General features: G+C 40.3%; 1 protein-coding gene across 1 annotated transcript; it reads right to left on the minus strand.

The window, feature by feature from the left end:
- Window positions 1-1,123: 1,123 nt before the first annotated feature.
- HAS2 (hyaluronan synthase 2) lies at window positions 1,124-27,413 on the minus strand. Its single transcript, XM_028168202.2, has 4 exons — window positions 26,848-27,413; window positions 13,886-14,512; window positions 4,732-4,833; window positions 1,124-2,765 (listed from the first exon to the last, which is right to left on the minus strand). The coding sequence occupies exons 2-4, from the start codon at window positions 14,510-14,512 to the stop codon at window positions 1,836-1,838; spliced, it is 1,659 nt and encodes a 552-aa protein (XP_028024003.2). The 5' UTR covers window positions 26,848-27,413; the 3' UTR covers window positions 1,124-1,835.
- Window positions 27,414-27,648: the final 235 nt, after the last annotated feature.

The following is a 27,648-nucleotide window of genomic DNA, read 5'->3' on the forward strand; positions in this document are numbered from 1 at the left end:
GTTATCAAAGCTTAACTTAGAACATAAATAGTTAAAAAGGCAAACTCAAGTTTTAGTTTCATTTAATGGCATGGTCTGTTTGTTTTCCACAAGCTCTCCAATCAGTGAGAGTCTAAGTTGTAGAACGTTATATACTTTTTTGTGCTCTGAAGGTAGAATGTGCAGGTTTTTTCTTAGACAGGATGGATGAAATATAGACGTCTACATAAAAAGGAAGCAGAAAGGCAGGAAGCACATGGTTGAACACTTCACATTTCTGCTTCATCACAATACTTTTTTTCTGCAACTCTTCATGTGTTCAATTGTTTTTAACACAGGTCTACACAGCACTGGCTACAAGGCAAGACGGGTCATGTCAAAAGTCAAACTGGATAACTGAGGCCCCAGAGTAGCTAAATTAACCAGGCCGAGGGTCCATCAATTTTTTTTTATGTGCCAATTCTTGATACAACTATTAAACCTTGATATCATGTCTACTATGTAAACACATTTATTTAGGTCAAGAACAGAAGAGATGAAGCAATTATCTGTATAATTCAGAAAAAATCTTCCCTAGAAAGTTAAAGAGTACACATGGAGCTTGATTTTGACAATTTTGAATCTATATGCTTTATCCTTATTATAATTTATCCCACTCACCCGTATAAACCTCATACTAACATGTAAAGTGAACTGACAAGCTGGGAAAAAAAAGGTAGGTAAAGTATGTTCAACATATAGACAGGATCCAGTGAATATAGGTCACAGAACAAAATGATGAACTGCAGTGTATTTGTCCAAATTATACAGACAATTTTTCCCACTTTCCTTTTTACTTGGCCTGGGAAAACACTGTGAGAATCTTCAAAAACAACCTTTGATACCCAGATTTTATCCACTGCTGGATGCCTAGTGTTTTCTTTTGAGAACTGGCATTCCCTTTTTTTCAATCTTATGAAAAAATTGCACTTTTCTACCCCTTTGGCCTTGATTTTCAATGATTTCTTTTTTGTGCACACAAGTATGAATTTCTACTCCCGAAGTGTGACAGGTATATTGGCCTTTTCTAAAAGAAATGAAAAAAAGTTAAAATATCGAGAGTTTAAATACTTTTTCACAGAAATAAACTATTCAATTTTAAAGGTAGAGAGAGAGAGAAGCATTTTATTCTTTCTATCATGAACAACATCAGTCAACCAAGCTTCACATTTTGGGTAGAAATTTTTTAAGTATGAATTTTTTCAGAACCTATTTTATTAAAAAAAAAAAGGAAGAACAGGTGTATTTTGGCAGAGAAGTAAAATATAAAATATGCAAAATTTGTTTTAAAATTGGCATACAAAATTTTAAAACACAGTACAATTATATAAAAATACAGCACAGCCAACGGCCTGTAAATTTCCTTTGGCATTTCATTTGGTAGAGTTAAACAGAAAAACCTTTCTAAAAAAAAATTAGCTATCAACACAGTACATAAGTTAGGTTGTATATGTTGAAAGAACTTTTCCTTGAGTTTCCAAAATCCTTTTCTTACATGATAACCCACATAAAGCATGACTAGTGAGGTATATAGGGCAAAACACTGTTAGGCGGATGTACAATAAGGAAAAAGTGCATAAACAAAGAATTCTTCCCATTTTCATAGAAATATCAGGTTAAATCTGAGTTCTTCTTGATGTATCATTTTACTTTGGCAGAATTAAAATAAACCCATACAAATGTCTTTGTTCAAGTCCCAGCAGCAGTGATATGTCTCCTTTGGTGGCATTATCTGATGCCACAATACCGCACAGTCCCTAGAAGAACTAAGGTTTTGTGTGTGTCTGCATCTGTAACTGCAAACATCAGACGTAAGATCATACATCAAGCACCATGTCATACTGTTGTCCCTTCTTCCGCCTGCCACATTTATTGATGAGAACCACATACAGTGTCAAAAGCATGACCCAATAGCATGCATACAGCAACGTTCCAACAATTAAAACTGTCTGTTTGGATTCTGAGAATGGCTTTTTAGATTCCTTATAAATGGTGAAAATCACACCACCCAGGAGGATTGTAAACCAAACTGATACTGGAATGAGTCCTATGAAATTAACAACAATGGTTTTCCTTCCAGATGTGCCCCACCCAGCTTTGTTGATCGTTGCAATTGCAAACATCTTGGCGGGAAGTAAACTTGACATGTATAACACTGAGTAGAGGGACATGAAGACCATGACGATATTTCCTCTAAGGCAGCTGGCAAAGGATGATTTTATGAGACCCACTAACTGGACAGTTAACAAGAAAAGAAGGATGTTCCAAATTTTACCCCTGTAGAACAGCTGGATTACTGTGGCAATGAGAAAGAAAGGGAAGAACCCAGTGATGACTGCTTCATAGGTCATCCACAAGTGATGTTTATGAAACCACATGGCATTGTACAGCCACTCTCGGAAGTAGGACTTGCTCCAACGGGTCTGCTGGTTTAACCATCTGAGATATTCTATAGGTGTTTCGGTAAGGCACTTGGATCGAGCTGTGTATTTTGTTGCATAGCCCAGACTCAGCACTCGGTTCGTTAGATGCCTGTCATCTCCAAAACTACATTGGCTGCCCATAAATTCTTGATTGTACCAGTCTTCCACAAATTCATGCAATAAGGAGTTTCTGTACATTCCCAGAGGTCCACTAATGCACTGGACACATCCAAAATAAGACTGACAGGCCCTTTCTATGTTAAAAGCCATCCAGTATCTCACACTGCTGAGGAAGGAGATCCAGGAATCATACTTGTTTAAAATCTGCAAGAAAAATACAAGTAAAAATAATTAAATAAAGGTAAGCCCCAGCTAAAAATTCCAACAAAATCTGCACCATTGTGAGGTTACTACCTAGAGTAATGTTTGTTTTTTTATCCTTCTATTTAGCCTCTTTCCTTTTTTTAACACGATTTTACATTATTTTCTTTCATTCTATATACTATATTAATTTGATAAGCTGGGTGTATGTGTTGGGACTTCTTTTTTTTTTTAAATGAAAGCTTCTTTCTTTCTTTCTTTCTTTCTTTCTTTCTTTATTTTTGGCTGTGTTGGGTCTTCGTTTCTGTGCGAGGGCTTTCTCTAGTTGCAGCGAGCGGGGGCCACTCTTCATCGCGGTGCGCGGGCCTCTCACTATCGTGGCCTCTCTTCTTGCGGAGCACAGGCTCCAGACGCACAGGCTCAGTAGTTGTGGCTCACGGGCCTAGTTGCTCCGCAGCATGTGGGATCGTCCCAGACCAGGGCTCGAACCCGTATCCCCTGCATTGGCAGGCAGATTCTCAACCACTGCGCCACCAGGGAAGCCCGGGACTTCTTGACAATAATTTTTTTCTACTTCATCACTCTCTGTACTCTTTTGTTATGTGTTTTGTTTCTTTTTCTTGTTATGTTATAAAATTGAGATTTTTGTAGGCTTTAGTTCTCAGCCCTTAAATTATTCTCCCACTGGCATTCCAGTGGTTAAAGACTTCGCCTTCCAATGCGGGAGGGTGTGGGGTCCATCCCTGGTCGGGGAGCTGGGATCCCACCCACATGCCTCACGGCCAGAAAACCAAAGACATGAAACAGAAGCAATATTGCAGCAAATTCAATAAAGACTTTAAAAACATGGTCCACATCAAAAAATCTTTAAAAAAAAATTATTCTCCCACTTTCTTACTATCTAATATTTGAAAGTTTTTAAGTCCTATTCTCTTCTCTTTTCAACTCATCCAACTCTATTATTCTCCTTCCTCCTCAGTTTTAGCAATGCCAGGGATAAAAGGGTTTGCTCTGGCTTCACCCCAAAACTGGAATCCTGAAATAATGCTCTACACAAAGGCTATTAAAATTATTAGTTTTGGGGGGCAATATTTCTTAATTCTCTCCTCTGTCTCAATTTTGTTCAGTTTTAATCTGGATTTTACATGCTTCCTTTTTATCACCAGGGTATTTCTTTGTCCATCTAGTGTACTTTCTTTGCCTTCAGTATTACCATGCATTTAAATATGGGTTATACAGCAACACAATACCTACATTTAAAGTCAAAATTCCATGTGCTTCTCACATCTTTTGCTAAAATCGAGTGCACTTTTGCAAAGGGCTCACTTTAATCTTCATATATTTTCACATATTTGTTTTCCCATTCCATAAATTTCAAATCACCTTCATTAATATTTGTTTCACTTATTGTTTCTCCATTGATAGCAAATAATGGGAAATAAATAATAATTGGAAAACTCACTTAATTGTTCCTTTGACTTTCTCTCTAGTGTAAATTTGAGTTGCTGTTTCTCTTTTTTTTCCTTTGTATTCCAATTTGGATTTTTGACCAACCATATATTGTTCAGCTTTTAAATACATAGTTATATGACACAGACTCCATCTCCTGCCATACCTCCATTTTTTAACTCTTGTACTAAATGAGTTCCAACATCATTTTACCAGAACATTAAGTTGTGGCTCAAGAAGATATGGCAGAAATTATTACACATTTACATTATATTTTATATAACTTATCAGCCACTGCATACTTGTGTTATAACCCAGGATTAAGCAAAGAAATCGTAAGTTACTTCAATTTAGACAGCAGAAGAGGTATAAAGTGGGTCCAAGGCACATTCTAGTATGTCTCTGGCACCAGAAACAATACCTGGCACAGATTTGGGCGTATAATAAATGTATGTTCAAAGAATCAACGAGTGAGGGCGCTACTAAAAGTGACTCATGCAAAAAGTGAACTCATACGCACCTGGACATCTCCCCCGACACCTCCAACCATGGGATCTTCTTCCAAAACTTTTACCATCTCCACAGATGAGGCAGGGTCAAGCATGGTGTCTGAATCACAAACCTGCGAAGAAGAAAGTAAGAAATAAGTTAAAGAAAAGAAGATGATGAATATGCTCCATGTAGTCAAAAGCGGGCATATGTATTACGCCTTCAGCCTATTGTCACAAGGCCTCAATAAGCGAGTAACACAGGGATGAGAGTTTGTTATATGATGGCCAATACAAAGAACCTGCAAACTCAATAGTTAAGCTGTAGATGTTTTGCCTCTCTCTTGCCTTGTCTGTCACTGTTTTGTATACGGCTATAAGCCTGGCAGGCCAGTAACTAGGGTAGTAGAAAGTGAAAGCATAATTTCAAATCCACCTTTCAACCTCTCAGCATCCAGAGTTTATGGCCACACCCACCTCTATTGACTCAAGCTGGGAAAGGTAAAACCAGAAAGCTAAAATAAGACTAAAAACAACAGGAAGGGGGCAACCTAGAATTAATGTTCAAGTAACTCCGCCTGCTTGTAAGATAAGCAAGCCAAGGGAACTGCCTCTCTGAAATGACTAAACTGGAACCAAACTTCTGAGGTTCTGCATATTTAAATTGGTCCTGCCCCTCCCAGTTTCCAACAGCAAAGTGCCAGAAGTTCTCTGAGAGAGATTGTTCACATGGTGAGTTTAACTGTCAGAAGGGAATGCTCTCAGAAATCTCCTGGGAGGGGTTTGTTATAGTGGGATCAAAGAGTTTTCTAAAGAAGTTCAATTTCTGGATGTTCTTTAGTGATAGAATGCCAACTAGAAAACCACCGTCTACGACAGTCTGTGAAAGCATGTATGTTCATGGATATAACAGTATTAATTTGTGTGTAAAGGGTATAACTCTATCCCTTCTTAAAATCAGTCTAGTAGAAACAGGATTTCTAGCTGTCTCCTCACCAATTAATGAGAAGTGTGCAATTTCAAAAATTTTGGCTGTTTCGCTCTGGGCTAGAAACTGTGGGAGAAATACACCAGTTCACAAGGAGCTTAACCTCACACTGGGAGAAACCACAGGACTGATTTGCACACAGGAAACAACTGGAGAACAAATCAAAATGTCTTTCTGTCCACACTGAATGTATCACTGTAATTTGTTGAAACTACATGATCGCCAGTCGTAAGATTTCTCACTAGGAGATATGGAAATGAGGCAAAGTCACCAAATTTTGACTAAAATGAGTGGAAAATGTCAAGACAAGAAGACGTTATTGGGAGGAACCAGCCACCTCAGTCTTAACCACAGAATCATCAGCTAAATTGCTTAAGACCATGGCTCCCACTCCTTCATTGTTCTAGCCAAGAGACAGTGACGCCCCTTTCTCCGTTATCTAAAACAGGAGTTGGCAAACTAAGGTCTACGGACAAGTCTGCCTTCGCACCAATTTCTATATGGCCTGGGGGTTAAAAATAGCTTTTACCTTTTTAAATAGCTGAAAAAAAATCGAAAAAGAATTTTTTGTGACACATGGAAATTATATGAAATTCAAATTTCAGTGGCCATAAATAAAGTTTTATTGGAGCTCAGTCATGCACATTCAGTTTCATATTATCTATGGCTGCTTTCACACTAAAGCAGCAAAGCTGAATAGCTGCAACACAGACCATATAGCCCACAAAGCTTAACGGTGTCTATCAGGCCTTTTACAAGCAAGTATGCCAACCCTGAGCCTAAAAGAATTGGTTGGGGGGCCGGGCCGGGGGTGGGTCTCTTTCATAAAAAAACAAAGAACAAACTAAAAGAACAAGTTGAGATAAAGTATGTTCTAAGTCCCAGTTTAACTCTACTAGAGGTTTTTAGGATTGCCTCTATCTCCTATTCTTATAATAGGCCAAGATTTGACTATTATAACAAATCAAGAAGCTGCAATGAAATCTTGAGTTCTGTACCTTACTACTTTTATGACCTTGAACAAACTGTTACCATCATCATGATACCAGAGTGACACACTGTATGCAAAAGTACTTGGTAAATTACAAAGGCTCACAGAAAAGTCATATATGCCATTAGTATAGGGTACTAATCTTTCATTGTTTGTACTTGCTAAGTAAACCCACTCATTACCATGAAAGGTGGTAAAGGGAATCACTGACTGGAACATGAGCATGGATTACATATCAAGAATATCTTATCACAATGAACAAGTTCAAATGTATCCAAAACACCTATAGATATATAAATTGCTATAAATCTGTTAAATAAGCTGTTAGACTGTAAGTCCATTCCAGTTTATCTCACTGATGTTAAAGTTAATCTACCTCACAACAATTTAAATAAAAATATCCTGTAGAAATATTGTTATTTATTCTACCATACGTTTTTCAACTTCTAAGACCCAAGTCTAAAATGGTGAGTATCCATGTTTCACCTTTTTTTAAACATATTTCCTTTCAGATTGACTGGTGGGTTCTCCACCTCTGCCTGCCCCGAACCACTTCAAAGGGCACTGAGAGCTACGCAGCAAGAGGAAAACTTAATTATTCTGGCTGCCTTCAATGAGGAAACAGGCTGAAGATAAATCAAGACTCATTCTGTTGCTACTGCTTTCACCCTTTGCTTGCTTGTAAACCTCAATCCTTTGTTAATCCTTTTTTTTTTTTAACATCTTTATTGGAGAATAATTGCTTTACAATGATGTGTTAGTTTCTGCTTTATAATGAAGTGAATCAGTTATACATATACATATGTTCCCATATCTCTTCCCTCTTGCATCTCCCTCCCTCCCACCCTCCCTATCCCACCCCTCTAGGTGGTCACAAAGCACCAGGCTGATCTCCCTGTGCTATGCAGCTGCTTCCCACTAGCTATCTATTTTACGTTTGGTAGTGTATATATGTCCATGCCACTCTCTCACTTCATCCCAGCTTACCCTTCCCCCTCCCCATATCCTCAAGTCCATTCTCTAGTAACTCTGTGTCTTTATTCCCGTCTTACCACCAAGTTCTTCATGACCTTTTTTTTTTTTCTTAATCTTGACCCTTCATCTGAACCTGGACCCAGGGAGATGATTTATTTCAACCATGTTTGAAATTTACTTTTGGTCGTGATCCCACTGCCCAGTTTCCCTTCCAAAACTTAACCACAGAGTAAATGGAAAGTACCCCCTACCCCCTCTTTCCCCCAGGACATTCTCCCTAATGAAAAGAAGTCAGCCAGAATTTTAAAATTCACCAGTAGTTATTTACTGGCAAACACAAGATGGTGCTAGCCCCCAGAACTCCTGACAGTACAATGCCAGAGTAAACACACTACTGAAAGGAAAAGAAAGCACTGTGCAAACCCTTGGAATCAGACAGATCTGCCTCCCAAGCCACAATTCACCACTTACATTCCCTTGGACTAGCTTTGTAACCTTAAACTCCTTACCTCACCTTTCTAAGTCTCCATCTCTCAGGTGAAAAATATGGATAAGCACATCCACCTCATAAGTTTGCTGTAATGGAGAATTAACTAGATAATGTACGTATAGCACTTACAAGAGCTAGCTCATAGTAAATGCTCAATAAAAGGAAGGCATATATACTAAGAAGTGATCATCAAAACCAGAGGCACAAACTAAGAACACTAGTCCAATGAGGGAAGGGGTCCTTCTTATCTGTACTGTAAATAAACCATGACTTGCTCAGAGAGCAAAAACTAATGCCCTGTCCAATGCCCAACAAATTTAAATTAAACGAGTTGGATTATTGAGCAGGCAATATAAAAATCCTTAGATTGGGCTGTCTACTAGGGAAAAAGATTAGAGAGCAGTTTATGGCAGACTATGAGTGGCAAAAACAAAATCATAAGATGTAGGACTAAAAAGACCTTTTGAAATTAATCAGTGAAACCATTCCAGGAAAAAATAAATGCCCTCAAAGAAAAATACAGAAACTTTTTTTGAGGTGAGGGATGGGGGATGGGGAGGATAATTCTCTCATAGTAATTTTGTTTATGGTATAAGACCCTAAATCTAGCCAATAAAAAGCCTCTAAATCATAGAAACCTAAACAATTTGGCCCTTATTTGTTGCTCTTTTTAAAAGGAATTGGGAAGATATATACCTTTCTTGTTAGAATGTGTTACCCAAATTGTTATAAAGTAACACCTGCCTTCAGGCAACCTAGAATCTTTTTAAGACATTAAGGTGAAAAAGGAGTCATTTGGTTATTCTTTTTCCTTTTTCAGGAAGGTTTATACACGAGTAATAGTTGTAGGTGTAAAGCAAAGGTGACAAGCCAGCTGGAAAAATGAGAAACCAAATGTTGTCACCTCTAGGCTTAAGCCAGGAAACACCCTTATTCCAAATGGTTGGAATCCTCATTCTAAAGAAAGGAATCAGGAAATCCCATAATGGTTGCCTTAAATCAGGGTTTACATTCAAGAACCCAACTTTGAGGGAAAGTGTAGATAAAAAATGAAAAGAAAATTCTAATGCTATACTCCCTTTTGTGTTGTTGTTTGTTGTTTTTGTTTGTTTGTTTGATCCCAATCTTGAAAAGCATAGGTATGTTGCTAGAAAGAAATTAAGACAATCCTAAGTTAGAGTCTTCAGCTGAAAGTGAGCTCAGAAATCATCTCTTCTACCAGTTGAGGCCCGTAGCAAGTAAACAGTTAAATCAAGAATTCAGATTTCCCCATCCTTATTTCAATGTGCTCCATTTCATCCTCTAAAATGAAGGATACAAAGTCACATTAACATTCTCAACATGACCCTTCAGAAATTTTCAGAAAATAGGAACCAATCAAATGTTATACACAGTCAATCCTCATTATGCACGGTAGTTATGTTCTACAAAGCTCCCATGAAGAGTGAGTTAGCAAATACTAAAAAATTGCTTCTAGCGGACATATAGAGTTAGGTTCCTCAAAGTCTCTGGTCACGGCATTTTTGTCTAGTGATCAATACCTAACCTTGTTGTATTTGCGCTTACTTGTTTATTTGTGTCACCTTATTGAATATGTATTGTTGATTCATTAACATTGAACTCATGTCCAATAGCACTGTAACTCATGCCTGAACAAAGTTCATCTAACAAACCTATAAGGCAATTATAGCCTCCTTGTGTTACGAACACTAGACAACATTTCAACACTACACTTGGGGACCATTTTAAACAGCTACATCAGCAACCAAAAGCACAAAAATATGAAAAACATGATATTAAATAGACTAAAGAAGTTACTTGTTTACAGTATGAAAGGTAAAACAAAAAGGCAAAGCATAATCTTGTGTGACCTCAGCTGGGAACATGCACATCGGATGACACTTTTTTTTTGCCATTCTGCACGTGTCTGCAGATGATCACAAAAGCACTGCAACTATTGATTTTCGGGTAATAAATACATCTTAGTCTGTAGGTTAACTTGTAAATACAGAATCCATGAATAATAAGGGTCAACTCTCCTATTATGAATGATTTAGTCTTACTTTCCTCCTGCTCAAAGAATCTTGGATAGCTATGGTACTGCCAGATTAAAGTAATAATAAAATTGCTTCCTATAATCTTCCCTTTTAGAAAATGTTCATACTTATTGTATAACTTTTACCTGGGAAATTCTTAATACACACATCGGACGATACTGTCTTTTTCCTTTGTTATATAGACTGGTGACCACTTATGTGGTAATATCAATGTTCAGTGAAAAGAGATATGAATAAAGCAATTATCTAATCTAGATATCAAAAGACACTTTCAAAGTCTTCTGATATTGTTAAGTAAAAAATACAAAAAAAGTAAACATGATATAATCTCAAAATTGTTTTTAAAATAAGGAAAAATAGAAAAGTATATGCTGGAAAGTATTAAATTTGATAATCTATGTATGGGTCATGTATTCGCTTCAGATGATTTTTTTTAATTGAAGTGTAGTTGATTTACAATGTTTCAGGTGTACAGCAAAGTGATTCAGTTATACATACATACATATGTGTTCTTTTTCAGGTTCTTTTCCATTATAGATTATTACAAGATATTGAATATAGTTCCCTACGCTATACAGTAGCTCTTTATTATCTATTTTATATATAGTAGTGTGTATCCGTTAATCCCAAATTCCTAATTTATCTCTCCCCTCTCTGCTGCAGATTATTTTAATTTTGCTCATTGCACTTTTCTACAACTTTGAAAAAGTTTCTCCAGAAAATACTTTGATTCAAAATTAAGAAAATCTTCCTCATTCACCTCCTTATTTCTCATTCCCTGTATTTGATTTTCTCACTTTATTTTTCTTCTTCTGCTTTTCTATCTTCTCTATCTCTGGAAGCAGCCACCAGCATCACAGATGAATTTCCTACCATGCTGGCTTCGTCTTAAACTAAAGCTTCCCTCCATGTTCTATGTCAGCATTTATTATTTGACAGGCTACAAGGCTGAAAGAGTAATTACTATAGAAGACTAGAGATGAGAGGGGAGAGATATAAGAGGTAGTGATCGATAAAGGCTTGTTCGGAAAGAGACCAGAGGGAGCCAACCCAGAAAGCTCAGAAGTGCAGGTAGAAAGGTTAACCTTGAGATAGGAGGGAAGGTGGGGTACCCTTGAAACTGTAAGCAGAAGAGAGTCAGATCTTGACAGCCTTCACAGCCTGTACTTTTGCTGTTCTCTTTTGTAGAAGGCAAGATCATCTGTTTGTAGTTAAGCAGGGAGGAGTTTGGGTAAGGCCCTAGGAGAGTGATGAAGATCTGAAATAACAGACACGAGAGGAATAAGCGAGACATCTATTCAAGATCAAGTGAAAAGAGTGCTGACCAGTGTTGGGGATCCAGCTGCAACTGGAAACCAATCATTCTGGCCATCTCTCTGCACAGTTAAACAGTGTTCTCTAGCCAGGTTAGCAAGTATGAGCAGATGGTCAGTTTCTTCCCCAGCCCCCATTCTCTCTTGTGTATTAGCACCTGAACTTTGCTTCCTTCCATCCCTAACCAACTTGAACTCCACATTCAATCACTTGTAATGCTCAGGAGCCAACATCCTCAAACCCCTCCCTCTTTGTCTTTCTGTGGCCTCTGTTCTGTAACTCTTGGACTCTGGGTCAGTCAGAAGGAAGGATGAGAGTACTATATTAGATTGAACTTTATGCAATTTCTGTTTTTATAGGGCATAGATGAGGCATGGCAGGATAGTATTTACTAGTTTCAGAATGCCAAAAGAGTTTTTACCCCTGTTTGAGTGCTCTGAATGATCTGGAAGTCTCAAGCGGATTTGGGGCCCAGTGAACAGCTGTTGCTAGGGTCAGTCTATCTGGAGGCTTCAGCCTGAAGGAAGGAAAGTTCTCAAGCCTGATTAGGGCACTAGCAAAAAGCCTACTCTAAAATTTCATATTTTGTATTAGTTTTTCCTGGACAGGCACAAGTCAAGTTGTCAAGGATACAAACAAAATTCCAAACAAGATGATGGGAGAGGGGGCTTTGGGAGAAGCAGGTTAAAAAAAAAAAAAAAAGAAGAAAAATCTCACAATCATGTCATGATTAGAAACGACAAACGTAAATTGTTTTAACTAGAATTAAAGGCAAAACATCAAAACAGATGTTTTCTCATTTTAGGCCCAGAGCTTCATTCTTCAAATCCTCTGTAAGTTCCCTAGCCATTCCTTACTTTAAAAGTTTCAGTTTATCCTCTCATCTGGGCCTGAAGTTGCAATAGGTAAATATGTAAAAATGTCTTGATTTAACTAAAACAGCCTTATTTGTGAAAGTTCTAGAAATTAGGAGACACTTGGGGTTGAAACTCTAATCAATTCCCCAGAAGGGAGATTTATGCAGATGGTATGAACTGAAGAAATACCTCAAAATTCTTCAGATATTAGCTAAATTAACAACATGTTAATTAGCAATTGACATGTACTATAGTTTTCAAGTAAGGACTAGATAATCATATAAGAAATAATACTTTAACAGCAAACGCTTTAATAATATTAACAATGCCATTATCAACAACTTTTGCTAAGCCGCTTTGGATACATAATTTGAAATAATTTTCTCAAATCCCTTGTGAGATTGGTTCCTTCTAACCAGGTAACTGAGGTTTGGGAGGTGGTCTTGCTCAAGGCCAACCAGCTACAAATTGTTAATTAGAACCTCAGTCAATTGACATTGAAGCCAGTGGCCACTGCCATCCCATTACACAGAGAGACACACTGGGCATCACTTTGTGTTGATAAATCCCCTAAAACATATGATGAGTCTTCCAAAAACAAGGATTTCACATTTAAGAAAAGAGGAAAAGTGTCCGGATGCATATTTGAAGCCAGAGACAGTTATCTTTTCTCGATATCATCATGAATAAAATCTAACTAAAATATCTGCACAAAAGTACAACTAGAAAACTCACAGGAACCCTATTAATGTTCTAAAGAAGAAACTTTCAGTGAGAACTAGAAGAGGAGAAACCATAGAATTAGCAGTCAGGGAACTAATGAGAGACACAGCCTGTCTAATTTTCATGCAAGCAAACACCATCACAAAGGCTTTCAAAGGTCAAGTTGCAGGGAGTGAGGTAATGCTGTTTGGGGAGTGAAATAAACATGACTTAGATTTTGTTCTGGGAAGGTTGCTTTTTTGTTTTTGTTTTCCTTTTCCCTTTTTCTTTTCTTTTTCTATGTGTTTCAGTTTTGAATTCCTACACTTTTAAATCAAAATTGTTTTCATCGCCCCCATTTTGCCTAGTCTCTGTGAAAAATATTTTATAGCTTTCCCTTGGTCCTGCAGATTTTCTCAAGCTCCTTCTGCTGGAGCAGACACTATTTTCTTACAACGCTGGAGATTTTAAGAGTGTGGAAAATGACGTTGGAATTGATTTGGCAGAACCAAGGGGGCAGAGAAGGTAAGGGAGGGGAAAAGAAGGAAGGAAGGGTCTCATGTTCAAAATAATCTTGATTTCCAACCAATAACACTGCACAAGTTAAGCATTCTCATAGATAGTTTTAACCGTTTTACAAGATTTTTTTTCTCTCTCTTTCAGAATGTGCTTTCAACAGTCATGCTGTTTTCAGATGAACTGAAAGAAGCACTGTGTCCAGAAGGGACAAGGATGGACTATAGCATATGACTGGAGAGATACAAAGGATGCTTTATTTAAATGTGTTTGTCCTGGCAGATGCGGAAACCTACCTGTACATAATCCACACTTCGTCCCAGTGCTCTGAAAGCCGTGTACATGACTTCTCTTTTTCCACCCCATTTTTGCATGATGCAAATACTCTTGTTGGACAAGACCAACTGGGTGACATGTTGTGAGCTTTCTTTATGTGACTCATCCGTCTCACCAGGACCCTTCACGTGAAAGTTGTTCTTCCAGATATAAGTGGCTGATTTATCCCTGCCCATGACTTCGCTGAAGATGTCCATCATGTAAAGGTCATCTTCTGAGTTTCCATCTATGACCATGACAACTTTAATTCCAGGGTAGGTTAGCCTTTTCACAGATTGCAAACATTTCCGTAAGTAGTCTGGATCTTCTTGATACGCAGCAATGCAAAGAGCAACAGTTTTGTTCAACTTAATGGGGGTTTCTAGAGATTTTTTCATTTTTCGGTGCTCCAAAAAGGCAAACAGGCTTTGGATGATGAGGTGTGATGCTAAAAAGGCACCATATAGTCCAAAAGAGAAATAGTAATTATCTGTTTGGATAAATTGGTAGCCAACAATATAAGCAGCTGTGATTCCAAGGAGGAGAGAAACTCCAAAAAGTGTGGTTCCAATTATTCTCAGGATACATAGAAACCTCTCACAATGCATCTGTAAAATAATCACATGATATACTTGGTTAGCCACTCTTGTCCCATGCTTGTTATATACATGGTATCACAGGGAGAGCATTGGACTGGAAGCCTTCCAGGTCTTCTAACCTTGAGTTTCTCACTTAACTAGTTGTATGACTTTCTGCATCTCAGTTTGCTCATCTGCAAAACAGGGATAAGGATGCCCTTTCTGCATACCTCAGAGGACTCTTTCCAACATCAAATGAGATGATGATGCAGTGTACCATTGAAAACCGTAATGCACATATGCATTATTTTTAGTACGTTAGATCATTTGTCTAAGGATGCACTCTATGTATGTGGTCATAGCTAAGCATAAAATCTAAATATTTTAGTGAGCAAGGCACTCTTTCTTCTTGCGCCATCACGTTCCCTCACCCCAATACTGACCAGTGAAAAATCTACAGGTTTTGCCAAATTTCTTATGTGTAGTTTTTTGTTTTTAATAAATTTATCTATTTTATTTATGTATTTTTGGCTGTGTTGGGTCTTCGTTGCTGCGCACGGGCTTTCTCTAGTTGTGGCTCGCGGGCTCTAGAGCGCCGGCTCAGTAGTTGTGGCGCACGGGCTTAGCTGCTCCACGGCATGTGGGATCTTCCCGGACCAGGGCTCGAACCTGTGTCCCCTGCATGGGCAGGCGGATTCTTAACCACTGCACCACCAGGGAAGTCCCTCTTATGTGTAGTTTTATCTCATCTCCAGTGCAAATCCCTCAGCTCACACCTTTCCCATGCAGCTAGCCAAGGCTGAACGTAAGGATACGTGGATTCTATCCTTCTAGGTCTTCCATCAACTAGCTGTGTGACTTCGAGCCAGTGCTTTCCTCTCTGGGCCTTAGTCTTTAAAAATCTGTTAAATGAGGGCATTTAGACTCAATTATTTCCCAAGTCTCTGTTGCCATTAAAATTTCTTTATGCATAGATATCCTACACAGACATTTATCAAAGCCCCTGAAATTCTGTATTACATTCCTTTGTTCAAATGGCCGTCTCCCTCATCCACCATTAATACCGGCTGGTTCGAACCTGGTGACCAGGAACTTTACTGGAATATAGTAAGAACACAATAAATGTTTGCAGAAATAAAGCACACAATTAGAGAAGAAATAGCATCATGCTTAATTTCAACAGGCAAATTTTCTTTTGTCTTAAGAGCTTTAACACATTAGACCTAAAAGCACATTCCAGTTCTTAATAATATACAATTTTGTACACCTCCCTACCGTTTGTGAATCTCCTGAAATATTTTGAACTAGAGTACAGGAGGATCATATATTTCGTATTTCTCAAAGCGTCTCCAATTATGAGCATAGAAGAGGTGCTTGGTAGACCTTTAAAATTTGTTTCTTTTTGGTTTCCTAGACCCAGTTCCAATATGTGGAGGAGAGGGGGTTTCCTACACATGTCACAAACAATTCCGTGGACACCTGCTGGGTGCCTGACAATTAAATCAATGTTGATATCATATGCCTGACAGAATCAGATTCCACAGGTTAAGAGTTCAGTCCTACAAGACTGCCCCCCACAAACACCCACACTTCAGATGCCAGTTGCAAGCCCAGGTTGTTACCTGTAATTACGATAAACTGGGTAAAAATCAGAGGTTCACAAGATCCCCTCCTGTGTTCAATTAATTTGCTAGAAGGAACTCACAGAACCAGGGAATCTGTTTACTCATTAGATTACTGGTTTATTATAAAAGGATGTAACTCAGGAACAGCCAGACGGAAGAGATGCACAGGGCAAGGTATGGGGAAAGGGCATGGAGTTCCATGCACCACTCTCCCCAAATCTCCACATGTTCATCGATCCATAAGCTCTCTGAACCCTCTCCTTTGGGGTTTTTAGAGGCTCCATTACATAGGCATGATTGATTATATCATTGACCATTGGCAACTGAACTCAATCTCCAGCCTGTCTTCCCTCCTCAATGGTCTGGGCAGGGAAATGGAAGTTCCAACCCTCTAATCACATGTTTGGCTCTACTGGCAACCAGCCTCAACCAGGTGCCTTCCAAAAGTCACCTCATGAGCATAACAAAAGACATCTCTAAATTTGCAGGTAACTCCAACTTAATCTTTTCCCTTAATTCAACTAGTTTTTGAAAGCTAAGTAAATTTATTTTCAAAGTTACTTTGGGCTAAGCAATTACCTCTGCAAAATCTCTTATTGGGTATGCTATTTATATTTTCCTATTCCACATTAAGACTTAAAATTGAATGTTGACATAAACCCTATTAACATCTTGGTTTACTAGTTGTGTGGCCATCACATCACTCAGCTCCAAGTGACACTACTTACATTGTAGTCCCTGTGGTCATCACTGAGGTGGTCCTGAGTGGATACGCATTACACTTTAGGGTAGCTTACTGTGACTGCTCACCAATTGTGTTTCCCCTCCTTCTGAGCAGACTGCTTGATGCGGCCGTGGCATTCCAGCTTTTGTTAATCTGAGACGTGCCACTTCCAATAGGACTCTTAAGGGGGAGAATGGGCCTCCTGCAATATCTCTTTTCCCTCCACAGTCTTGATGCACACATCAACAGGTCCTAAGGGATTGCAGAGCCCAAAGATAGAGGGAGCTTGGTCCTTGAACTGCCACATGGAAGGAAGCCAGCCACCAATGCCACCAACCAGGAATACCTGCCTTGGACTCTTACGTTAACAAGAAATAATTTTTGAGTTTGCGTTTGTTTGTGTGCCCATTACTCATTTTGGGTTTAGTTTCCCAAACTCATTACAATCTAAGTAATGCAAAGCAGGCTGGAGACCAGGGTTTGAGCTTGTGGACATTATTTTTCTTTGTGAAACGGAGACGATGGTACTTGTCAACAACATGCACAGGGCTACAGTGAGGAGCAAAATCAAAGTGTTCGTGAAACTGTTTTTAAAAAAATCAGAAACACAATACAAAGTATCAGCTAACGTGGAAGCTAAAAAAACAAAGCAAAACAAAAACCAAATGTGCGTTCCACTTTTAGCACTTATATAGGATTTCATAGAATGCAACAAGTACCCTGATAAAGGTAATCACGACACAAATGGAAAGTTCAAACTGCTGGGCAACGGTGAAATGCTGAATTTTCAGTGAAAGGCAAGAGAGCACAGCATCCCTCGTTAATTAAAACTGCTGACTGGATGCTGAAAACTCCCAAAGTGTACATTAACCAATGCCTAAAAGTGCTGGGAGCACCAGACTAGGAACTTGTCTTTTCCAAGACATGAGTCATTCTCACAAGAGTGAAAAATTTCAAGGCGACTAAAACTCTCTGCCTGGGCGAAGCTTAAAAGTGTGTTCTGCTTGTGTTTCAAATCAGCATAGCCAGCAAAAGAACCGCCTGCTATTCTTTTCCATTATTCACATTTTCCTTGCTTTTATCAGCACGTGTGGACACAGAGAGTGTTCGCATAGCATCTGCTGGCCACTGCTGAAGTGGGAACACCCTCTTACATCATAGGAGTCTACAGAATGTCCTTTTTCAGCCTGGGAAAAGTTGCTAGTAAACTGCAGCAATAGAACCTTTCTATTTCTGCAAGGTATCGCGTTGTTGCCTAGCATGACACATGGAGCGTCTCAGTACAGGCCAAAGGGTTAAAGAGCCAGCTACATTGAGGGAATAGATGGATCTCAGGGACTGACGCACAGGGTGTTTCTTTATAATTTCAGAGATATGGGCACCATTTGTGTGAGACTTTCTGAGACAATCCCCAATTCAAATACTCTGTTTCATAAGCAAACCCTCCTTCTCAGACATATGGTTTATTGTTAAATTGGAAAATATGGTTAGTTTCACCCTAGATCATTTGCTGATAGAAGACTTAGAAATCTACCTCCCATAAAGAGTGAAAATATAAAACTTGGATTGTTTTTGCCCAGGATTAGACTTTATTAATTGATTTCTAAGTTGCTCTTGGACTTGATACCAATTATTCACCAAGGACTAGTCTTCATAGAATTCTAGGCCAAACCAAGTGTTAAAGAATAGCTTGGTGCACCTTAATGTAAACTCCACAAAATCAACAGATTTTATATATATTTTTTTCACTAATGTGCCCCAAGGACATAGAACATTGCCTGGGTTATGGTTGGTATTCAGGAAATATTCGCTGAATGATAGATGTGACTTTACTCCTAAATATCATCATTGGCATCATTATTATGTCAGCTAACTTTTTTTCATCATTTACTAGGCAACAGGCATTTAAGCAAGTTTTGTTTACTTGAATAGCAAAATCCTATTTAATTTTAATAACTTTAGGTGGTAAATATACTGTTAATCTCATGTTACAAATCACATATGCATATGACGGGGCAACCAAGACTGAGTATTTAGGTAACTTACCCCACATCACACAACTAGGAAGAGGGTTCACACGGTGGCATAATGCCAGGTGACTAGACTATTCTCGGTAAATATTGGCTGAACAGATTTGAACCTTCATGACAAAATAGGCCACATCCTTTTGTTTCTCATTAATAAACATGTTGTGTAAGGAAAGATTAGAAAAGAACGTTGAAAACTGTTTTCCTGCTATAATGGAAAAATGGATGTCATGTACTCAGGTACAGATACAACAGCAGCCAATACTCAGGGAAGATTTCTGGGCTCCTATACCTTCCTATGTGTGTACAGTCAAAAGGGACCTGGAATGATGTTGTCCGAAAGGGAGCTGGCTGGTGGTTTCACCTACACGGCAGCGACCCTGCTCTTAATGCCAACAGTCAAAATCCTGTTTAACCGTAAGAGAGGCGCTTCAGTTTCCACTGGTTCCACCTGCAGAGCAGATATAAGTCTCGCTGTTTGCTCGTGTACCCCAAGTGGGACTCTATAGGTCACTGGGCATCAGAGCCTTTCCCTCCCCCTTGACCTTCCTTGTATTAACCAGACAGCCAATGGCGGATGAGAGAGAATACCAGCTGCTCTCACTGCCCTAGTGCAGTGGTGAGAACTGAGTTCCCTCAGCTTTCATTAAGGGGGCCTTCCGTTTTGGATCAGGGAGAAGCTAAAGTGAATTCAAATGAGTCAAGTCAGCATCTAGGAAAGGCTGCAGACATTAGGCCAAGTGATAGCTCTTCTGAGAGACCCTAGCTTACCACTCCTTCCAAACTCTCTCCTCCAGTAAATCAACTGTACTCCAAAAAAATTTTTGTTAATAAAAGGAAACATTAAAAAATAGACTCCTCCACCCTGCCCTCTCTTCACTCCCTGTCACTCTCTCCCCTGACCCTGTTTGATTTTCTAAGTTACACTAAGAACACTCTTTGGCCATAGGGATTTGCATATCTCAATTAACTGTGTATTCCTGTATCATGAAACAAGGTGTGGCACATAGTAGGTACTCAATAAACACATTTTAAATAAGCAAATAAATCATGTGGACTCACGTTGCCAATGCAGACTGACAGAGCACAGGGCCCTCCTCTATCTTCGCTGCAGGGGCAATGAATGTGCTGGGCCCTTAAGGGTATCCTTCATCCAGCAGCTTTTTTCTTTCTTTTACAACCAGGTCTATGATTTCTTGCCCATCTATTTAAAGGTCATGATTATAGGGGGTACCAGACAGGCTCTACAAGACCTTTGGATAACAAACTTTAAAAAGGCAAATGCTCCCTAACAGCATTTCCTGAAATTATAAGTTGTAGTCTGAGCAATCTTATGAGTTCAGGGGTCAAGTTTGGAGCATGAGGGATAATGAGATCATCTTTTTTTCCGTTTAAACTCTAGTTGTCTTACAATATTTATTGTCCATTAATCTACACTCTGCTTTGTGTTTAGTGCTAATGACTTGTGAGTGTGTGTGTTTATGTGTGTGTTTGGGTGTACACACCCACATATATTGGCCTCTGGAACCAGACTGACTTGGAATAGACTCCTGACTATCTTATAATGGTTTCTTTTAAAGATTGGGTAACCTCGAACAAGCTACGTAATACTTATCATCTTCAGTTTCTTCATCTATAAAATGGAACTAGTCATATTGACTTCACCTAATTATGAGATTAAAAGATGGAGCTCATTTAAATACCTCAAAAGAAATCATCAACAGAGCTCAGTGATGTCAGCTCTCTGCGGGTTAATACCCTGGCAGTAACTATCTAATCAGCCTGACTCTCCTTCCCTTTAAGCTGTTGTTTGTTAGTTAACAAGGGATGACTCTGGCATAATGGAAAGAGGAGCAGGACAGGGAAGAAAAGGATTCAAGCCCAAGCTCCACCTCATATTAGCTGTCCGATTTTAGACAAACCACTTGAGGGGTCTATGAATGAGCCATGTGTCCTTGGACAATTAATATCTCTGAACATCAAATATTTTGGGGTATAATTCACTTTGTTCATTTTAATGATTTTAACCAGGGCCGAGTGTCTAGAAGAAGGATGGATGGAGGCGGCACTGTGGGCAGTCTCCTCATCACAGTCACCTGAACAAGGAGGGATACAAAGAGCAAATTGATATTGGCATTTACTCTCTCAGCCTCATTTCCGCATCTGCAAAATGGGAATGATACCTTTTGCAGGCTTACTGTAACCAGGTAAGGAATACATATATTTATTGCAGCTTTAATGGGATATTAATGGCTTCAATGTCTTTTTTTTTTTAACATCTTTATTGGAGTATAATTGCTTTACAATGGTGTGTTAGTTTCTGCTGTATAACAAAGTGAATCAGTTATACGTATACATATGTTCCCATATCTCTTCCCTCTTGCATCTCCCTCCCTCCCACCCTCCCTATCCCACCCCTCTAGGTGGTCACAAAGCACTGAGCTGATCTCCCTGTGCTATGCGGTTGCTTCCCACAATGTCTTAACATAAAGGAACAGTTACTCTTGCACAAGTGCACTTTCTATTGCAACACTTGCACTTTCTATTTCTGCGAGGTATCTCGTTGTTGCCTAGTATCACAGTACAAAGGGATAAAAGGCACATTTAGAGTAAGCTTTACTGAGGGAATAGATTGATCTCAGGGACTGACACACACAATCTAAAAAAGACAAGATCAATGTCCTTTTACTTGTAGCCAATATTTAAACAGACAAAAGCACAAAGGACGACAGGAGATATTTTTTAAAATGTTTGGTTAGTGAATGCACGGCTCAAGATCACATCTAATATAAATAAAGAGCAGAAATGGTTTTAGAACACAGGTTTTCTTTACTCTTAAACTGGTGTCGTGTGGGAGGAGGGGGAAATAGGCCTCAAGTCATGTAGAATGATTAGAATTAGGAATATTTACTTAGGCAGGTGACACTAGCAAGGCATATGGAAATGTACTTCTTTGTAACAAGACATATTCTGCTTGTGGCCATTTGCCTGCTAACAGTGGATTAGAACGTATGGTGAGCAAAAGATTAAAAAGCAGTGGTTCCCAAATGTTGATGTACAACCAAATCACCAGGGAATCTGCAAATATTACTGATGTGTGGCTCCCGAAACATTCTGAGTTAATTGGCATGGGGTGCTACCAGGGCTTCAGGAGTTTTTAAATCTCCTTAAGTAATTCTAATCGCAACAAAGTTTGGCAATCACTGGGTTAAAGTCTATGAAAACTTTCATGATCTCATTTGCATTGTTATACATCCCTCAGGTGTATTGCCTCTGCTACTGCCCTCAACTAGAAATCCTAAGAGAAGTACCCAGAAGAAGTCTCCCAGCAGTCTACACGTTAGAGCACAGGACCCTCCCCTTCTCCCTTTCTGACCTCCTCTCCCTCTCTGGCTTTGAAGCTGGCCTTTGTCTTTCCAGTCCCACCGCACTTATTCTAGCAGAGACCTGGACCGGAGCTTGCAGGGTTAGGCAATACACCTTTCAAAGACCTTGTCACCTGGGCTGTCTCTGGATCCAGAACTTTACGTTTCAGATTTCTCTTCATTTGCACCAGCTGTATTGATCAAAGACTTGCTAAGATGTCCATTCTTCCCACTGCCCTATTGGTTCCTGAACTTTGCCGTCCTAAACTTCATACTAAAGTTCGCTGTGGCAAAGGGGGAAATTACGGAAAGACTTGGCATGGAATCCTAGCTCTACGTGTTCCTCCATCAGCTCATGGGCCCTGTCTCTATAGGTCATTCCCTGTGTAGCCATATATACCACAATGCCAAATTTCTTCATGAAATCTTTTCTGATCTCTCTCAATCCGATGTGTTTTCTCCTCAGTTTGAACCCCCATAAAACTTGACTAATCCAGCTGCAGCATAGTCCAGCTCAAGGGTGTTATATTCAAGAATTCCTGAATTAAATTTCATCCACTCTCCTTACTAACCTTTTGACTTTCAGTGGGTTGCTTTACCTTTCTGAGGCAAGGTTCCTTTTTTTCATAAAGTTTTCTTTGGTGGGCAGGAGGGATACTAGATATAATGTATGTCAAGTATCTACTTCGATGCCTGATACATATTAGACATGTGATAAATAGTAGCTACTATTTCACTTCTTTATGGGCCAGATTGCATTTTGCCTTATACTATGGTTATTTAAAAACTTCTTTCAGGGACTTCCCTGGTGGCGCCGTGATTAAGAATCCGCCTGCCAATGCAGAGGACATGGGTTCAAGCCCTGGTCCGGGAAGATCCCACATGCCGCGGAGCAACTAAGCCCGTGCACTACAACTACTGAGCCTGCGCTCTAGAGCCCGCGAGCCACAACTACTGAAGCCCGTGCGCCTAGAGCCCGTGCTCCGCAACAAGAGAAGCCACCGCAATGAGAAGCCCGCGCACCACAACGAAGAGTAGCCCCCGCTCACCGCAACTAGAGAAAGCCCAAGTGCAGCAACAAAGACCCAACACAACCAAAAATAACTTAAAAAAAAAAAAAAAACTTCTTTGAGTATGCTTTTCCTATGATGAATTCAATTTAGAGATGCACTACATCTTGCTCATTTTTAAATAAACTGCAGTACAGATTATGCTTTTAAGAGACATTCATTTCTAAATATTTTATTATTTAAATGGAAAAATATTTGAGTTTGACCTTGTATTTATTTTGACTCATATATCAGTGACATTTTCCTAGATTGTAAGGCAGTATATATATAAACTCCACATGTTATAGCTAACATTATGTTATAGGTAACATTCAAAATATTATTGAATTTAAGGTATCTGCAGTGGGATGTTACTTAGTCTATGCAGATTGCTGCTACAGAGGAAAGGATTAAAACCAAGTTGGGGTGACGGAAATGATTTTCCTGCAGGGAGCTGTCCCCCCATTCAGCTGGCCTAGCACTGCCACTGGTTCTGTCCTTACAGCCTCTTAGTGGAACACAGCTTGGGTACGCATGGATAAAAAGAGAACCCAGAAAGGGCCAGTGGGGTTTATGCTCTATTCTGCAATTACATTAACTCATAGCTCCCACATTGTATAAAACTCAAGATGTTAATAATGTAACATGCTACTTGTTCTTAGATTAAAAATATAACTGTGTAATATAGCTTTGCTAAAGGGGATCTCCCCATTAATCCATAGATAAGGCCTTTCCTCACAGTGCCAATGATAGAAAATAAATGAATCAGTGACAGGCATGAACTTAACAATTCAAGAAATATTTCTTCAAAACTAAACTTAGCTGATAAGGAAACCATGGGCAAAAAAATATTTATGAAATTCAACATCGTGGGACTATTCTACAGACTTAACATTAATGATTAGTTTCAATATGACTTACTTTCTAGTAAGTCTGTTACTCATTTGTTGCACAATGCTTGTTTTCCAGGAAGGTAGCTGACTAAACGTCATCCTTGTTTTGTGGAGGGTGACATTCAAATTTGATACTAGTCACTGATTTAAGACCTTGAATTCTTATAAACACCATAGCTTTCTCTGATAAGAAAGGATTCAGTTCTAGGTACAATACAAGTAATTCCGGTAATTTACATGTCAACACTTCTACAATAAGCTTTTCTGTTCACCCAACTCAGATGTTATATAAATAAGAAAAAGAAAACAGGAGAAATGATATCCTCATTATAATGCTCTAATCCAGAAATGTCTCAGAATTTTGAATTATTAGCCCCAATATTGCTTAATGCATACACACCATAATATACATACTAAAATTTGTACTACAAAGAGTTAAACTTTATTGAAAAGTTAAAATAGCCAAAATATTAGGAAAACCTTTGGTGGGATATGATAAGTATTAAAAAAAAACAAACAGTATTTCAGCTGCCTGAGTAATCTTATTTAGCTTCTAGAATAATGCAGTGAAAACTAATGTAATGAATGATTCAATTTGCACAAATTGGAATGAAAGGGAAAAAAAAGTTTAGAAGTTAAGAGTTCTTTTCAAACCTATTCTGTCACATTTTCAATTGTATCTACAAATAGTTTGACGGGCATAACTATTTGTTCTACCCAATTCTATATAAATACACATTTTAATTTTTAGCCTTTCATCATTGGCATGTTTGAATGTGTGCTGACCTTTACAATATTTTGTTTAAATGACCTTTTCAAAAAATCACAATCCTGTTTTAAACCTTCAAAGGTACATTATCATATGCCTTCACTACAATAAGAAATCTGCCGGGAAAAAGCCTTGAAATCTACACTGGGCAGTGAAGTTGTTCTCCTTATCTGTCGCTTCCCTTTTGCAGCAATGTTCAACTACCGACTTCCTTGGCTTTACTCTAAGGCTGAGCTGAAAGTCTATATATACTCAGGCCTCAAATTGGGGAAGCCCTCGGCCGCCAATCAGGACTTCCCGACCTATTGCGTCACACCTCCCCCCTAGGTGTGACGTCAAAGGCAATTCCAGGCCAGCCACGTGGGTTGGAGTAGTGTAGCCTTTCTGGGCAGCTGTTCGGGAGACACCCGGCAGCAATGGCCCCCAAGGGTGTGGAACCGGTCAGGGAGGAGCCAACAGAGCTCCTACACCCACCTCCTGGGAGCAGGGCTGTAGCAGCTCACTCCACCCAGAGGCGCGTGGGGTTGGTGACTCCCAAGTACTTAGCGCGGGCGTCTGGGGGATGGAGGGAGCGGCCGCGGGAAGCTGGCACCTAAGGCTGTGTAATAGGACCCAGGTCTTGAAAACCCTCCTCCCCAGGCACCGCCTCTCAGCTCCCAGGCTCTCTTTCCAGACTTAATTATCCCTTCAGAGCCACTTCCCCTCGGCTGCGTATCCTTAGCCTGAGGAAAAGCCTCTAGCCTCCCAGTCCTCGCTCTCACACAGACCCTCCTTTCAGACCCGCCCTCCGGTTCACAGGGACCCATTTTGTAGCCCTCGCTCGCGCTGGGCGGGAACCAACGTGACGAATTCCGCCCAAGGTGTTGATTATCCATCCCAACCTGGCCTCTGGCTCGCCTCCCACCTTCACCCCGGCTCCCACAGCCCACCCCCCACCCGGGGCTGGGCGCTCGGGAAGGCACCCCCAAACCCCCACCCGACCGTGCCCCGCGCTGCAGCTGCGGGAAGAGGCGCCAGCGTGCTCGTTGCCACGTCGGAATTGGCTCCCGGGACGCGGCAGCTGCCTGCGCGCAGCACGCGGTCCCCGCGCACGCCCTGCCCTCGCGGCCCAGCGGGCAGCCCTGCAGCCGAGAGGAGGGATGCGCGCCCTCCTCCCGCTCGGGTCTCCGAGTGCCACTGCTTGGGTCGGGGACCCCAGACCGTAGTATGGCTTCTGGAGCCGGGCTGAGCCCGGACAGACCCACAGCGACACTTTAATGGGGTGCAGGGAGTGCAAAGGAGGGGAGGCCAGGGGAAGACGGGGAGTGGCCGAACGAGGCCGGTAGCTTGCGAGGAGGTGGCGAAGGACCCTCCTTCTCTGGGGCCAGAGTTGGGACCCAGGATCGCTTTAACCCTTTGCATTCCAAGTAAGAAACAGGCTTCCCACTTGGAAAACGCGCTAGGCTGTCCAGGGCTTTCCTTCCCACAGAGAGTGTGTGGGAAAAAAAAGAAGAGAAGTGATGGGAATAAGGGGGAAGGGGGAGACTGCGCGGAATGCATTTTCCATACACAGTGGAAAGTCCTTGTTTCCTAACTCGTGAGCCCCTCTGCAGCTCGGGAAGATGCGGAATGGAAAAGTACATCCCGGGACTTGCAGCCTTTCCCAGGCAAAGAGGTTACCTGTGTTCCAGAAAGGCAGCGGATTTCTGGCGAGCGCCGCAGGGATGGGAGAAGACAGAGAAAATGTTGCTAAGCCTGACAGTGATCTGAAATATCCCCTGATTTGCAGTCTGTTGGAAATTTTCAGACCTCAAACTTTTCTGTCGAAAACTGACTTAAATTTGTTTTTAACTCTTAACGTGGATAATGTCTTCCCTCTCCCTGGCCTATTCGAGGACCCTCAGCGTTCACCAAATCGCGCCAGTGTAACGTACCTTGTTCAGCTCTTGGTCATAAAGTTGTCCTCAGCCTGTCTGTGTGGTCCCGGAGGGTCGGTGGCGGGCAGTTTCCAAAACTGAGGTAATAGGAGATCAGATGAATTTGAGACGACCGGCCAAAAAAAATAAAAAATTTAAAAACAACATTTAAAAAGGATAGGGGAGTCTTAAATGCTTAGGTCTCCCCCACTTTAAAAAAAATCACTAGTATTTTTTAATATTTCCGTTGCACTTCAATCTTCTAACTCTTAAAGAAAATGTTATCTGTGCTTTGAAAATAAATTAACTTTATTTTATTTTATGCTCTAGTTCCCCCTCCCCTAATATCGGAAAGTCTCTTCTTCGTATGAAAAAAAAAAAAAAAAAAAAAAAAGCCTGGTGAAAACTCAGCAGAACCCAGGAAGCGTAGAATCGGGAGAAAGTCTTTGGCTGGGGCTGGTTCAAGTCCCTGGTTCAATGGGCTGCTGGAAGCCAGGACTGGGTAATTCTTTCCAGACGTCTTGACTTCTCCTTCCTCGCGGTTGTTGCCTTTCTGCCTCCTCCAACTTAAGGGGGTCTTAACAAGTGAGCTGGTGGGTGTTTTAATAGGGCGGAGGAGGGAGTGGGGGGTGAGGGGAGTGGAGAAGGGAGGTGCGGACTGGGGAACCCGGAGGGGAGGGAACTGGGAGCGCGGGCGGGCGGGCGGGAGGCGGGGAGGGGGAGAGGGAGAGAGAAATTGGCCATTCAAAGCTCTCTCTGAGCTAGCGACCGGTTCTAAACGCCAATGAATTCAATTAACTTGATTGCAAACGTGTGCAG

Source organism: Balaenoptera acutorostrata, chromosome 17 (genome assembly GCF_949987535.1).
Source record: "Balaenoptera acutorostrata chromosome 17, mBalAcu1.1, whole genome shotgun sequence".
Classification (NCBI taxonomy): domain Eukaryota; kingdom Metazoa; phylum Chordata; class Mammalia; order Artiodactyla; family Balaenopteridae; genus Balaenoptera; species Balaenoptera acutorostrata.